The sequence below is a fragment of the Artemia franciscana genome, chromosome 18 (genome assembly GCF_032884065.1).
Source record: "Artemia franciscana chromosome 18, ASM3288406v1, whole genome shotgun sequence".
NCBI lineage: Eukaryota > Metazoa > Arthropoda > Branchiopoda > Anostraca > Artemiidae > Artemia > Artemia franciscana.
Window position 1 is genome coordinate 10,096,323 of NC_088880.1, and position 16,146 is coordinate 10,112,468.

General features: G+C 37.0%; 1 protein-coding gene across 1 annotated transcript in view; it reads left to right on the top strand.

Moving 5' to 3' along the window:
• Positions 1-16,146, top strand: part of LOC136038377 (protein obstructor-E-like) — a 44,939-nt gene that overhangs the window by 4,328 nt on the left and 24,465 nt on the right. The window contains exon 2 of the mRNA XM_065721445.1: positions 3,844-3,859. Coding sequence (XP_065577517.1) covers positions 3,844-3,859 — 16 coding nt within the window. The remainder of the gene's footprint in view (positions 1-3,843; positions 3,860-16,146) is intronic.

Genomic DNA, 16,146 nt, shown 5'->3' on the forward strand with positions numbered 1-16,146 from the left:
GTTGAAGGACAGAAGCCATTTATCTGCCCATGCTTGAATTTGGTTGAGATCGGCTTGTAGGCTAATGTTGTCCGCGGTACCAAATAGCTTGGAGTTGTCGGCGTAAAGAGTCAAGCGGTTTTTTGTTTCAGCTACCAGGTCATTGATATAGATGAGGAATAAGGTCGGTCCGAGCACAGTTCCTTGAGGGACGCCGCTTAGAACTTGGCAAGGTGTTGAATAGATCTTTTCTCCGTCCATGGTAAAGAGCCGAACCTTTTGCGTTCTGCCACCAAGGAAGTCCATTAGCCAGTCGACTAGTTTTTTATCAATGCCCACGGCTGCAAGTTTGGAGCGCAAACGACTATGGGGGACTTTGTCGAAGGCTTTGGCAATGTCTAGTAGAATTAGGTCGACAGGAATTCCTCTGTCAAGAAGCTGAGTAATTAGCTCATAAGTTTCGAGTAGGTTGGTTTCGACTGACTTCCTGGGAAGAAAACCATGTTGTTTGTCCGAGATAATGCTGTTGGAAACTAGGTGCTTGAGAACTGCGTCGTTGACAATTCTCTCTAAAACCTTAGCAACAGCAGACGTAAGGCTTATAGGTCTGTAGTTTTCAGCTTTAGACCGGTCACCCTTTTTGAATATGGGTGTAACATAAGCAGTCTTCCATTTTGAGGGAACAACTCTGCAATCGAGAGAAAACTGAAATAAATGGCACAAAGCGGGGGAAATCTCGGTGGCTGTTTCTTTGAGCAACCTCGGATGGATTCCGTCGGGGCCGGCTGATTTGTTGGCATCGAGGTTTTTTAGCCTCTTTTCCACCATAAGTACAGTGATAACAACTGTACTCATGGGAGACGGTATGACGTATTTAGGAGGGGGTGGAGACTCACTATCTGGTTCTGTTGTGAAGACGGAAGCGAACTGGTTGTTTAGTAAGTTTGCTAGTTTCTGGGTGTCAGTCACTTCTCCTCCATCATCAGTAGTGAGGCGTTTAACACAGCGCCTAGCGTGGTCTTTACTAGAGACGTAATTCCAAAACTTTTTTGGGTTACTCTTGCATTCATTGGCAAGTCCAAGCTCAAAATTTTGGTATAGTTGTTTAGTTAAGTTTTGTAGTCTGTTCTGAGCTTGAACGTACTTTTCATAGTGACCAGGCTTATCTCTTTTTTTCCAGTGGCGCAATTTGCGATTTCTTTGTCTTTTAATGCTAGGGGTCATATACGGTAATGTCTTTGGTACAGGAACCAGCCTTACTGTCGTGTTTCTACTCTGAATCTCGGTGACAGCTGTCAGGAATTTTTCCCACTGGTCGTCGACATCGCCCTGAAGTAGCTCATCCCAGTCGATAAGTCTTAGCTCCTTTCTAATCGCCTCGTAATCCATGTAGACCTTTCTTTTGTATTTACTTTTCACTGGACGTCTAGAGGTGATAATTTCTATGGCAAGATGGTCGCTTTTCCCAACTGGTGGGAGATAATTTACCTTCTGAATCGCTTCGATTCCATTTACAAACACCAGATCTAATATCGTGGGTTGTTGGGAAGGGCGAAACCGAGTTGGTTGGTCAATTAGTTGGTAGGCAGAAAGGTCGTGTACAGTCTCAATGAATGGTCTAGCGTTAATCGGGCTATTGGCAGTAGGGTTGTAAGGGTACCCATCTTTCCAAATCAGTTCTGGGAAATTGAAGTCACCTGCGACAATAAATTCGCCTTTAAAGTTTTCAATGGCTAGGCGGAACATTAACGAGAGAGTGTTCTCAGTCTCAATGGCTGAGGGTGAGGACGGGATTCGATAAATACAACCGACTCTGAGAGGGCGTTGGCGCTGGTCTTCATCAGTAAGGTCAAACCATACAGATTCGATGGAGGCTGAATTTGCCTCGATGCTTAGCTCACGTACTGCATAGGTATTTTTGATCAGAGCCAGAACACCGCGTTTGCATCCTGTACGAGAAAGGTTGGAGACGACTCGGTAACCAGGCATGTTAATATGAGAATCTTCTAGCCTTGTTCTTGAATTCTTAGGACACACTTCTGTTAATAAGACCAGGTCATAGTCTTTTTGATACATGAGACTCCTAAGCTCCTGTAATTTATTTGTTAGTTGATCAACGTTAGATATGAGAATAGAAAAATCAGGACTTACTTGGTGACTGCTTTTTGTACCTGGTCCCAGCTGATCCTCTTTAATCGGCTCAAAAGGGGTAGCATCTGACTGAGAGTCTAGAGACGTGATACTGGAACTGCCGGTTAAGGATATCAAGGATGCATCCGTTGAAGTCGAGGATAACCCATCGTCGCGCAAGAATACACAGGAACTGTGCCGTAGGTCTTGGACACTATCACTTAGTTCTAAACTATGCTCACTATAACTAGACACTTTATTTACAATGCTATATACAGGTCCCCTATTATGCAGATTTAGTGGTGCATGGGCGCCGACTGGGATGGGGGTACTTCTCTTTGGCTTGGTCCGTTTTTTGACATAATTTGAAAGTCACGAATGGCTAGGTTTATCTCCCCTGCGGCAGTTCTGGCTTTAAGCTCTTCTACAATAATTTTATGGCAGGCGCGGTCCTCCCTTGACATGTCGTTTCTGAATTGTATTTCACCTTTCTTCTCGAAGGATTTCTGAAGAATTTGCTTTTTTAGTGCAAAGGAACTAACCATGAATATGACTGGTGGTGGGCGGCTACCCGATGGCTGCACCGTGGATCCCTCTCTGGTGCGAGGCAGGAGTCTTCGCACGTTGGTTACCAAGTCGCATTTTATACCAAAATCATTATCTAAAATCGAAAGAATAGCTCTGCTGTCATCCTGGGAGGGTTGTATACCATAAGCGATGACATTATTTTTTCTATTCTCTCTGTCTTTTTCGGCACGAACAATACGACGAACATCCGACTCTAATGACTGTTTAAAGTTGAACTGCAGAGAAGAGAGTTCACCCCGCGCAATTCGTCTGGCGTCATCAGCGGTACATTTGCTCGCAAGAGACGATTCGACCACATTAACTTTTTCACGGATGGTCGTTAGCTCAGTTCTCAGACTCTCCGCCGACTGTGCAATAGACTGATTTATACTTAGTTGTAGCGTGGTTAGTGCATTGCCCACAATAGATGTGATCTCGGCAGCTGAAGCACCTTGATGTGAAGTTTTTTCACAGTCATCACAGTTTAGTGCTGATGAACTCTCGTCCAAATTTGCACTGCAGGTTACACACTTATCAACATTTTTCTTAGGGCTTTGCCTTGGACGTTTCTGTTTTGGCGGCATTACTGTTTCTATTTACACCAGGAGTACGTTTCCATTCACTGTCACTTATTCTATGGTCTAATTTAGGGTCTTATATTTATGGTCTAATCTATGGTCAGAACTTGGGGGACCTGTGGGAAGCGCGGATACTCAAATCGCCTATCCCCAGCAGTTTAAGGATGGATATCCCGCCGGTACCAATACGGCTCTTTGTGTTTGTTATCGCTCTCTTCTGCACAGGTTTCCCCAAATGCAGAAGATAAACGATTCAGCAAACGTAATCTGTGGTTTTATCAAAAAAACAGATACTTCGCAAATTTAGACCGGCAACACTGTGTAGGTAAATAATGAAGAACGGGAAGATGTCTAATTCCCTGGAGAATTGAAAATAAAATGAATTGCCCAAAAGTCTAAATATATCAATCACAGCACTGAGGTAGGTCCCTTAAATCAACAAGTAGGGTAACACAAGACAAGGGAAAATGCAAAAAACAAAGAAAAACAGTTTTATCTCACAGTTTAATACATATATATCCAGGGTTCAAATCTATGCAGCCACATGGGTTTCTTATTGTTATTGTGTATGATGTGTATGTTATCATAGGATTCCCAAATATTCGGTAAGTACCAGCTTAATATTCAAATAAGGTGCCCCCTGTGATTAAGCTGGAATATATGTTAATCATGTCTTGACAGGAATATGTAAATGAGGTGCTGGCTGGAATATGCGAATAAGGTTTAAGATATATGCAAATGAGGTTATTTAAGATGATGAATAAACAACGACCAGACCACAACTTTTCTAATGTCTGTCTTGTTGTTCCGAAAGTGATACAATTTTTCAAAAACGTTTTGCACCAACCCAAAACATACCTAAGAATTTGTTCTAGATACAAACTATGCTCTCAACGCAAATGGAAAAAAAGGCATATTATGGAAATATGGTCTCAGCCGCATAGACTTTTGACAAGTAATTTAATGAGAGCTTAGTATCAACAGATATTTTTTTAAAGATAGCATCAACAGATAGTATCAGCAGAGGTTAGCACAAACAAATAATTTATTTTTGAAGCACTTTGGGTGTGCCCAAGGGCCTTTTCTATGTAAGCACCTTGCACCTCGCTACAGCTGAACCTTCTCCTTTTGTACTGGTATGCTGGTATACACAGGAGGGAAAAATAAAGGGGGATGACTTACAGCAGGGTGACTTTTGACGCTTCAGTAAACACCGTTTTTAGAATAGAATTTGTTTTTAAAAATTCTTCAGACTGCTATATCTAGCATAAATAATGTTTACAATTGATGCGTCTAGTATAAAGTTGCCAGAAGGAATTAACATTTATAGGCATGGTGTTAAACGATTTTTGGCAAACAGTGCAAAGAGCTAGGGCGAGCTAAATTAATATTGGGATTTTGTCAGGTCGAAAACTATAAGTTGCTGCAGACTGCAAGTACACGACGGATATCCTGAAACGAATCTTAGAATAGAGAAACCCACTCTTCTTATTTTTCATTAACCACAGTGAAGGTGACTTAGCAGGAGATTGAGGAGAAAAAAAGGCTTCATAAAATCCTCCCTTCAAGTGTGGCTCCTCAGTGAAAGTTGGTTCACCACATCTCAGTGAGCCGTCATAATTCTTTCATAGAGACAGGCTCAAAAATGCGCAAGTGGATTGACCCAAACGATCCGAAGTTGGAAAAACTCCAATGCTTAATCTCAAATACTACCTTACCTGAAGATGTGGACACCTTTTTTCTACTTAAACGGTTTCTGAATTTAATAACCAATATGGAAGTTGAATGGGACCAGTCCAAAATATGAAATCCAGTTTAAAATTAGTTGTCCACGCTTCAAGAAAGGAATCATTATGTTGTGACGCCGGTTGGAAAGGTATGTCTACTTTTATTTTAAGTAATTAAAAAAAGTTTAAAGAAGATGCTTAAATTGTTTAATAGTAAAAATCCATGGTAGTTTGAAAAATCCCTCTCCTCATCGGCCCAAGGATTTCTCATGCTAATTTTAAAAACCCGGCTAACTTGTATACTCTTTCTTAGATCAAACTATTTCCCGCTGGAAAGAGTCCTCGTTCCTTAGGATTCTGAAACGCAAAGGACAGAGTCTCCGTAAATTATTCCGAAAAAGTGGGTCATAACAAGGAAAAAAGTATATTTAGGCAGATAATTTTCAGGTTCTCCAAGTTGATTCCTTCTGTTGAAATAAATCTTTGAAGAACGGCATGGGCGACTCTTGCATCCCCTTTATGTGCATGTCTGACTCCAGATAGGCTAGAATAAAGTAGAAAGCTAGTATTATGGTTTTGCGTGGGTCGAATTGTCCTTGGGCAGAGTTTTTCTATATTGAGTTTTGTTGAGTTTAATTGTATACTCTGCTGTATACTCTTTCTTAGATCTAACTATTTTCAAACAGTTCGTGGTAACGAACTGTAATAAGGAGCGACCCGGCTCAATAGTAACCAAAACTCTAAAAAATGGAATTTTGATACCAATAGCTACATCAAAAGAATCGCATTTTAATGCTGGTTTTAAATATATAAGTTTCATCAAGTTTAGTCTTACCCATCAAAAGTTACGAGCCTGAGAAAATTTGCGTTATTTTAGAAATAGGGGGAAACGCCCCCTAAAAGTCATAGAATCTTAACGAAAATCACACCATCAGATTCAGCGTATCAGAGAACCCTACTGTAGAAGTTTTGAGCTCCTATCTACAAAAATGTGGAATTTTGCATTTTTTGCCAGAGGGCAGATCACGGATGCGTGTTTATTTGTTTTTTGTTTTTTTGTTTTTGTTTTCTTTTTCCCACAGGGGTGATCGTATCGACCCAGTTGTCCTAGAATGTTGCAAGAGGGCTCATTCTAACGGAAATGAAAAGTTCTAGTGCCCTTTTTAAGTGACCAAAAAAATTGGAGGGCACCTAGGCCCCCTCCCACGCTAATTATTTTCCCAAAGTCAACGGATCAAAATTCTGAGATAGCCATTTTATTCAGCGTAGTCGAAAAACCTTATAACTATGTCTTTGGGGACGACTTACTCCCCCACAGTCCCCGTGGGAGGGGCAACAAGTTACAAACTTTGACCTGTGCTTACATATAGTAATGGTTATTGGGAAGTATACAGGCGTTTTCAGGAGGATTTTTTTGGTTTGGGGGAGGGGTTGAGAAGAGGGGGATATTCTGGGGGAACTTTCCTTAGAGAATTTGTAATGGGAGAAGAAAATTTCCATGAAGGGAGAGCAGGATATAGGCTACTAGCATTATTTAAAAAAAAAACAATTAAAAAATAAAAGTGAAAAAGCTTTTTCAGCTGGAAGTAAGGAACAGCAATAAAACTTAAAACAAACAGAAATTATTACCCATATGAGTGGCTCACCTCCTTCTAATACCTCGCTCTTTACGCTAAAGTATTTTCAGTAATTTCAACTACTTATTCTACGGCTTTTGTGATTCAGGGGGTCATTCTTAATGAATTGGGATAAAATTTAAGCTTTAGTGTAAAGAGCGAGGTACTGACGATGGGGCGAATCCCCTCATATATGTAATAAAAACATGAGAATACAAAAGTTCTTTACGTAAGCTAATTTATAAGTTACGTAAATCTTTTACCAATAAAAAGATTCGTAAAAAATTAAAAGTTCTAGTTGCCTTTTTAATTAACCAAAAAATCGGGGGGCAACTAGGTTTCGTCCCCCGCTCTTTTTTTCTCAAAATCTTTCGATCAAAATTATGAGAAAGCCATTAAGCCGAAAAAAAATATGCAAATTTCGTTTTGATTATTTCTCTGCGGAGAGCCAAAATCAAGACATGCATTGATTCAAAAACGTTCAGAAATTAAATAAAAAAAACAAGTTTTTTTAACTGAAAGTAAGGAGCGACATTAAAACTTAAAACGCACAGAAATTACTTCGTATATGAAAGAGGCTGCTTCCTCATCAACGCCCCGCTCTTTACGCTAAAGTTTTTTACTGTTTTAAAAAGAAGAATTGAGAGAAAGAGTCAAACTTTAGCGTAAAGAGCGGGGCGTTGATGAGGAAGCAGCCTCTTTCATATACGAAGTAATTTCTGTGCGTTTTAAGTTTTAATGTCGCTCCTTACTTTCAGTTAAAAAAACTTGTTTTTTTTATTTAATTCGCTGGAAAAAGTCCTCTGTAACTTGGGCTTCTGAAAGGCAAATGCTAAAGTCTCCGTAGATTATTCCGAAAGAGTAGGTCATAACAAGGAAAAACGTATGTTTAGACAGAAAATTTTTAGGTTCTCCAAGTTGATTCCTTCTGCTGAGATAAATCTTCAAAGAACGGCGTAGGTAACTCTCACATCCGTTTTATATACCTGTCTGACTCAAGATAGGCCAGAATAAAATGCAAATCTAGTGTTATGATTTTGTATGGCTCAAATTGTCCTTGGTTTTGCTATATTCAGTTTTGTTGAGTTGAATTTCTCATGGGGCTTGAATTGTGTCTTGATTGAAATTGGAAGGAACCAATTGTAACATACAGTCGAAAAAAAAATGTCAGACGACGCAGACAAAAGTTCCACGTTTGCCAAAAGTTCAAACTTCATTTCCTGAAAAGATAGATTAGAACAATAAATATGCGGTATTCTGTCTTGATAAAAGGGTGTGGTGATTATAAGCGATTACAATTTTCGTGATGTAATTAATAGGTGAATTTAAAAGAATATTCAAGGGTATCTATGCTCACCAAGTTGTTGATCAGTGTTATGGTTCCCACAAGACATTTAAGCACTTCTTGTGAACACTCAGAACTAATCCAATAAGGAACGTAGCTAGAGAGGGGAAGAGAATGGGGACCTAGGTTCCCCTCGAAATTATAACCTTTTGCGAGTTTGTGGTTACTCCTTATTCAGTTTTCAAAAAAATGCTTTTGATATTACCCCCTTCTTCCAAAAGATGGCGTATATTTCGGACAGTTGTGCCAATTTACAAAGGTATAGCGAGGTGTTTTCGATTTTTTAAGACAAATATATAAAACAAAATATTTCTTAAACTCTAGAAGGGTGGCCTTTTTTCAGTTGGCTCAATAAAAGTACCAAACAGCTATTTCCCAGATTTTAGGGGAGAGCACTCCATTTTCCTAACAGGCACTCCTGATTTTAGACCGGTATTCCTGGTCCTTCTTGTCATCTCGACTAGATAATTTTAACCGAAAAATCTTACAACATATAAAATAAATTATTCAGTACACAATTTATAAAGTAGAATTATAAGCTCCTTCCTGAAAAAAAATCATAATACCTAACATAAAACAAAATGACAGAAAACTCATCAGTGGTATGTGTAACTTATTATTGCTGCTAATTAAGATCACTATCTGGACGTTTCGCGAAATCAAAATTGCTGGTTGATATTTTGATTAAACTAGACTTAACCTCTGTTTTTTTATATATAAAACAAACCATAGGCGGTATTAACTCATAAGCCTCCCATGGCCCCATTAATGGAAAGCCTTCAAACATGTACCGTTTTAGACAAATATTTTTTTAAAGTATTTTTTATTTTATTTATTTTATTTAATTATTTAAATTAAATATTTTTTTTAATTTTTAGACAAATATTTTATACTTACCTGTATTTGCTTAGGACCGGGCGTTGTCCCGCACCAACCTTACCTGGCATCTGAAATTCTGATGTGACAAGGGAATTCGTTTAGCCGTAAGCCCCCTAAACACACGGACTAATATTCATAGTAATAGTAAGACCCAAATTGTAAAAAAATAGTGTGTTCTGACGAAGGCCGTATCCGGGAAAGGGTTAGGGGTTTGAACACCTTCCCTCAAATGTTTGTCCGGCTCGTAAAAACTTAACAAGAATTAATGCAAACAAATTTTAATTCTTTTTAAAAAAATTGTACCCATCTCCCCCCGAAGAAAAATCCTGGATACGACCCAGGGTCTGACCAAATATGTTCAAAGGCTGCTAATCAAAAATTTTCCGTTTCGTAATTTTTATTAGAAGTCTTACTGGGAGAAATTTTCACAAATTTGTTCTGCACTATTTGTTGCCAAATGTGTTTTTAATTAATTTTTTTTTCGCATTACACAATTATTAGGAGAGGATAATTCCCATGGTCTTTTTTGGGTAGTTTTCTTCGTCAAGTCTGGTCGTTTTAGAATAAAAATCACTTCATAGTGAATTTAGAGAAGCTGGAAATCTGCTTCACGATTCTTAGAACTATTTACTGAGTCTGGAAGAAACTGCTGATCAGCTTTTTTTTTCAAGAAGAAACCTAGAATAGTCGACCGTTTTCCCGTTGCATATAAAGAAAAACACTAATGAAACTTAGGGAGCAATGAAGCCAATTAGGGGGATAAGGGAAAGTAAGTCCCCACTTATATTTAACAAAATCTTTTTCATTGATATTGTCATTTAACAAAATTAAAAATGCCCCCCACCCAGGCTTTTGAACTTCATTTTTGGAATCTTTATTGAAAAGAATCAGGACCTCTCCCTACATTTTCTTGATTTGGCGACCCTGATGGCGCAGGATGTATACCCTGTACTTATTACTAGTGCTCTGTTTGTATTATGCTCTTACTGTACTGCCCGACTACTGCCCTACCCAAAACTTATACCTACTTACTTATTACTACTGTAGGCCCTCTAATTTTTTTAGGACTTATTTTGCAATGTCAATTGAACCTGCTTCTAAATTGCCGCAATTAATCTGATATTGAATTCAAAAATCCTATTTAAGCTCAAATATTTCACCATAATAGGTTTTCACATTGCTAAGTAAGAGCTGGCGTTATTGCCCTTAAATCTGGAAAGAATTTTTTTTACTGGTCAGCGAAAAATAGTTTCAAAATTATTTCAAATTAGATTTGTCGTATATTTTCATGTATTATCTGTATAGGTTTCCTATTCTGGTGCATTTTTCAAAGATACGTCTATGAAGATATACTCCACGCTCAACAGTGTTTATTACAATTAATTATAGTAGCTTATAAATAAGCATAATCATTGCGGTCTGATGAACATAGTTTGGATGTCAAAATAAATTAAAAAAAAAAAAATCTTGCAAACCCGAGCTTTTGAGCCTAATCGAAAACAGTGCTAGCTTTTGCTAAGAAATGAATATTCTAATAAGTTTTCACATGTGACAGAACGAATTGCAGAACGAATTGAGCTCTGAAAAACAATAAGCCAGTATTAGGTTTCAATATAAAACTGCAATATGTTTTAATATGTGCTTTTGAGCGCCATCCAATAATTGCAATGGACTATTGAACGCTAAAAATAACAAAAAATCAACTGCAATAAGCTTATTGAACGATAAATAAAATGAGATCAGAGTTCAGGAAAGCAGAGGCAAGATTCTGAAATATTTTGCAGCTAGGTTATGCCGTAGAGTAGAAAACTAAAAAAGGAAAAAAACTGAAAAATAAAGGAGAAAAAGAAAACTAAAAAAAAAATAAAAAAAAATAAAAAAGGTAAAAACTACAAAAAAAAACTAAAAAGAAAAAGAAAAAAACTAAAAAAGCTAAAAAAAGGTAAAAACCAAAAAAAAACTAAAAAGAAAAAAGGAAAAAAAACAAAAATTTATTTCAAAACTAAAAAAGAAAAAAACTGAAAAATAAAGGAGAAAAAGAAAACTAAAAATAAAAATAAAAAAATTAAAAAAAGGTAAAAACTACAAAAAAAAAACTAAAATGAAAAAAGAAAAAACTAAAAAAGCTAAAAAAAAGGTAAAAACAAAAAAAAACTAAAAAGAAAAAAGGAAAAAAAAACAAAAAAATTATTTCAAAACAAAAAAAGAAAAAAAACTAAAAAAGAAAAAAAACTGAAATATGAAGGAGAAAAAGAAAACTAAAAAAAATTGTAATTGCAGCTAGGTTCTGCCGTAGAGTAGGAGTCACGGCTGTTTTAAAATGCAGTTTTATTATGGAAGAATCGAATAAATAGCTCAAACCATGTAGCCCCGTACTTTTTCCTATCTCTCTGGTTGTGCCCCATCCCCTGAACAAATTCCACGGCGGAATTCCAAACAAGTGCCAGTGTTTGAGTTTAAAAACCCGTGTGAACGCTCCGTAAAAGTACTAAGTCTACTTTAGACTTGGCAGTTTCTGGAAAGGGGACTTTTGCAATTCCACCAAAAAATGTGAGTGTCCAAGATAAGTTATAGCCCCTGATACACTAAAAGGGGTAGTTATTACCTTCACAGAAACATTCCTAGGGTCGGTGGTGGTCGGTTTAAAATTATTTACGGTCCCCCTTCCAATTCAAACACAAAAATGACCCCCGAGACCCGTCCATGGCACCTTCCTTCATCCGAGGCACCCCCATGCACGGTGTCCGGGGTAGCTTGTCCCGGCCCCCCTCTTTGAATGGCCCTGTCCCTTCAATAGGTTAAAAATTTGTGGTAATAATCCTTAAACAGAGTAAACCAACCAGGGAATAGTGTCAAATGCCCTGAAATTTATTCCCCTTTTAATTTTGAGAAAAAACTGTTTTGGTATTTTCACTAAAAAAATTGAAAAGAAAACTTTTCTAGACTTTAAGAATACCATTATTTGTAACTTTATTTGAGAAATTGAAGAAAAAATCGTCAGTTGGGTCACAAAAGGGCGTATCTCCATAATCGTAAATTTTCAGAAAAGTAGAAAAAAACCTCGCTTCAATCTCAAACCTCACAACGTAAAACAAAAACGAATTGATATGTAAGACCAATACAGATCAATTCGTTTTTGTCTTACGGTTATCGGACGAAAAAAAAAAGCTGAGAGGCTTCTTTTCTGTTCTTCTGAAAATTTACGATTATGCAGATACGTCCTTTTGATAACCGACTGATGAAATATTATCCCCTTACATTTTGCGAATGGGGGTCTCCAGAAATAAAAATATCTATTCAAAAACAGATAAAATAAGATTTCCACATCTTAAATATCGGTGAACAAATTTTGGTCTCATGCTCCTCATCCTTTTGGAGAAAAATCTGGAACTAGGTTCCCGTATTTGTCAGTAATTCGGCTCGGACTGAGTTATCATCTCCTTGTCGCAATTACCTTATTCACTTGTTATACCCCCAAGGATTCTGGCCGCGCCCATTAATTAATTAAGGTTAGCGGGTTTTAGCACGATAACAAATTTCTTATTCCACTGTTACTTTTCACAATGAGGACAGTTGCTGGATTCTTATTTCTTTTTGGACTCTGTAAGTCTATTTTTAGCACTTTTAAGCATTTGAGTATAGACTCTGGAAGTCTATTTTTAGTATTAATCAATATTTAACATTAGCTAATTGATAAAGACGCAAGAAAAATTGCAAAAATACACGAAAAAGATTCAGTTGGTGAAAACCAGAAAATAAAGCAAATATTTTGGCCCAGTCGCTCTCAGAATTTTTGTATTCGTGGATTCTGATTTAATTCAGAATTAAATTTTCCTTCTTTGTGCACTGACGAGTGGGGATCTCGGCCTACAATATTTGTTTTTCTGTTTTTGAAGGGGGGGGGGTATGGACAGAAAATTCTCCATGATCACTACTTTGTTCTACAATTTTTTACGTCATGTGTCTTGCCAGTGTTGTCTAGAAACGTATTTATCTGATGGCGTAAATTTACAAAATTTTGGGCATGGGGACAAAATTTATTTTTCAGAATCTAGGGAGGATAGGATTTTCTTTTTCTTTAATTTTGTCAATGAAAATAACAGAAAAGCATTGACATCAATTTACGTCTAATCCAGGGGAGGGAGGTAGTTTGTCATGTTTTCAATGATGATTCCGAAACAGGTATTTTCAATGGAAATGCCAGCCAAAAATGGTGTTTTTTTAAATCGGAGGGACCAAGAAAGGGGACTCATGCCCCTTGCCCTCTCTCTCTATTGACGCCATTGTGAAAAGCAGGATTTCAATATAAATAACAAAAAAGTATTTTCATAATCAAGGAAAGAATTACCCTTTATTTCCAGAACAAGAGACGTTACTTTGCAATGGTTCCGTGCTAAAAAGTTTTTAATTTCATTTGCTTTCATCCATCACATATTTTCATTAGCCGAATCAGCAAACGTAATTTCTAAAGATAAAAGCCTCGACTTTCAAAATCCGATAGGTCCCAAACAGATGAAGCTAAATTATTGTGCAGCACACATGCTCCACAATAATAAGCAAGCGTCAAAATGTCATTGATTTCTGGCTGTAGACTTTGGCTCTAAATAATAAATAGATAATAAAATAATAAATAAAATAACAAATAATAATAAATAAATAAATAATAAATAAATAATCAGGTACGTAAACGTACCTGATATAATGAAAAGAGAAATCACCAATGCAACAGCACAAACACATTTAAAAAAAAAAGAAAAAAAAAGGAAGACAGAAGGAGAAAAGAAAGACTGTTTTCCTACATTAGTGATTAATATAGATCAGCACTTGAATGAGGCCTTAACCCTACTCATCCATACAATCACATAGGTCAAACAGCATAGCCATACACTATCAACCATAAAGAATAATCCACGGACAGGCGGTCTTTTCGTCAATAAGTATAAGTCGTCATTTACCAAACAATAAAAACTATAAACACAAATAATTCAGAGGCAACAACCCAACACAAGGGCTCATCAGGAGAATACACACTCGCCTATAGGGTTTCGGCACTTTACTTGTTACATGTTCGGCACTCGGCATGTCTACATTGACTTCGGCACAGGCATCTACTTATAAACTGAGTGAAGTGTTCTGTTCAGGGAGAGCAATCAGGAGCGTAATTTGCTATGACGAAATACCCTCGGTTTCTTTGTAGCTCCAGTCCAAAATTTAACCCAATTTTATTCAATGATTCTACTTGGTAGGATATTTTAGAAATTCAGGATTTTTTTAAATTCAGAATGATTTTCTTCTGGAATTTAAAGATTCAAAAATTTCTTAGGATTTTCGGGGTTTTACAGAGTTAATCATAATTTAGAATTGATCTAGATATAAATCCAAGACTCAGGGACAAATAACCACAATAGAAATCGATGTGTCAGCTGTATTTCTTGTGGCCAATCGCATTTCTTCTTGTGACTTATTTTGACCTTGAGTGTATAAATACCACCGAAATGTGAAGGTGGATTTGGTATCCGTACACGTGGGGTTTTCAGTATCTAGACAGTGATTTCAGCTACATGATATAGTTGTCCAGTTTGGATCTTCGACCTAAATCATGTCCCAAGTTACTGATTTTAATCCCCTATTTCTAAACTTAATCCTCAATTCTAAGGCTCATATGAAAAAAAGAGTATCATATATCACTGGAATATCACTTCTAATTTGGGCAAAAAAAGTTGTTCCTTTACTTTTAATTTACTTTTGTTTTTCTAAATACCTCTGCGAAACCAGATCAAATAACTGGATTTGGTTTCTATAATACAATTTCGTTCAGGTTTTTCACAATTTCGTTCGTGAAACCTGTAGGTCTTCCATCAACGCCTCGCTCTTTACGCTAAAGTTTGAGTCTTTCTCTTAACTCTACTTTTTAAAACAGTAAAAAACTTTAGCGTAAAGAGCGGGGCGTTGATGAGGAAGCAGCCCCTTTCATATACGAAGTAATTTCTGTTCGTTTTAAGTTTTAATGTCTCTCCTTACTTTTCGTTAAAAAAAACGTGTTTTTTATATTTAATTTCTGAACGTTTTTGAATCAATGCATGTTTGGATTTTGGCTCTCTGCAGATGAATAATTAAAACGAAATTTGCATTTTTTTTTTTTGGCTAAATAGCTTTCTCATAGTTTTGATCGAATTATTTGGAGAAAAAAAGGAGCGGGGAGGGGGAGACCTAGTTGCCCTCCGATTTTTTGGTTACTTAAAAAGGCAACTAGAACTTTAAATTTTTTACGAATGTTTTTATTAGTAAAAGATATACGTAGCTTACAAATTAGCTTAAGTACGAACTTCTGTATTCTCATGTTTTTACTACGTATATGAAGGGGTTCACCCCCTCGCTCTTTACACTAAAGCTGAAATGTTGTCCCAATTTCTTAAGAATGACCCCTGAATCACAAAAACCTTAGAATAAATAGTTGAAATTACTAAAAATACTTTAGAGTAAAGAGTGAGGTATTAGGAGGAGGTGAGCCCATCACATGCGTAATAATTTCTGTTCGTTTTAAGTTTTAATACTTCTCCTTACTTTCAGTTGAAAAAACTTTTTCATATTTATTTTTTCATTGTTTTTTTTAGATAATGCTAGAAAATCCTGCGCTACCTTCATGAAATTTTCTTCCCCCATGATAAATTCCTCCAAGGTAAGTTCTCCCAACATATCCCCCTCTTATCAACCCCCCCACAACCTAAGAATCCCCCTGAAAACGTCTGTACACTTCCAAATAACCATCACCATATATAAGCACTGGTCAAAGTTTGTAACTTTTGGCCCCTCGCACGGAGACTGTGGGGGAGTAAGTCTTCCCCAAAGACATAGTTGTAAGGTTTTTTTACTACGCTGAATAAAATGGCTATCTCAGAAGTTTCATTTGGTGACTTTGGGAAAATCATTAGCGTGCAAGGGGGCCTAGGTGCCCTCCATTTTTTTTTGGTCACTTAAAAAGGGCACTAGAACTTTTCATTTCCGTTAGAATGAGCCCCCTCGCAAGACTCTAGGACCACCGGGTCGATACGATCACCCCTGGAAAAAAAACACTGGCAAAAAATACAAAATTCCATATATTTGTAGATAGGAGCTTGAAACTTCTACAATAGGGTTCTCTGATACGCTGAATCTCATGGTGATTTGGTTACTATTTTAATATCCAATAGTAACCAAATCTCAAAAAAAACCTGCTTGCTTCCCAAGCATCACTCTTACGTTATTCGGGGCAAAACCAATGAGGTCGGCTAAAGGAATGTCTCGATCCCGCTGTTCTTTCAAGATAACGTTTTCCAACCTTAGGG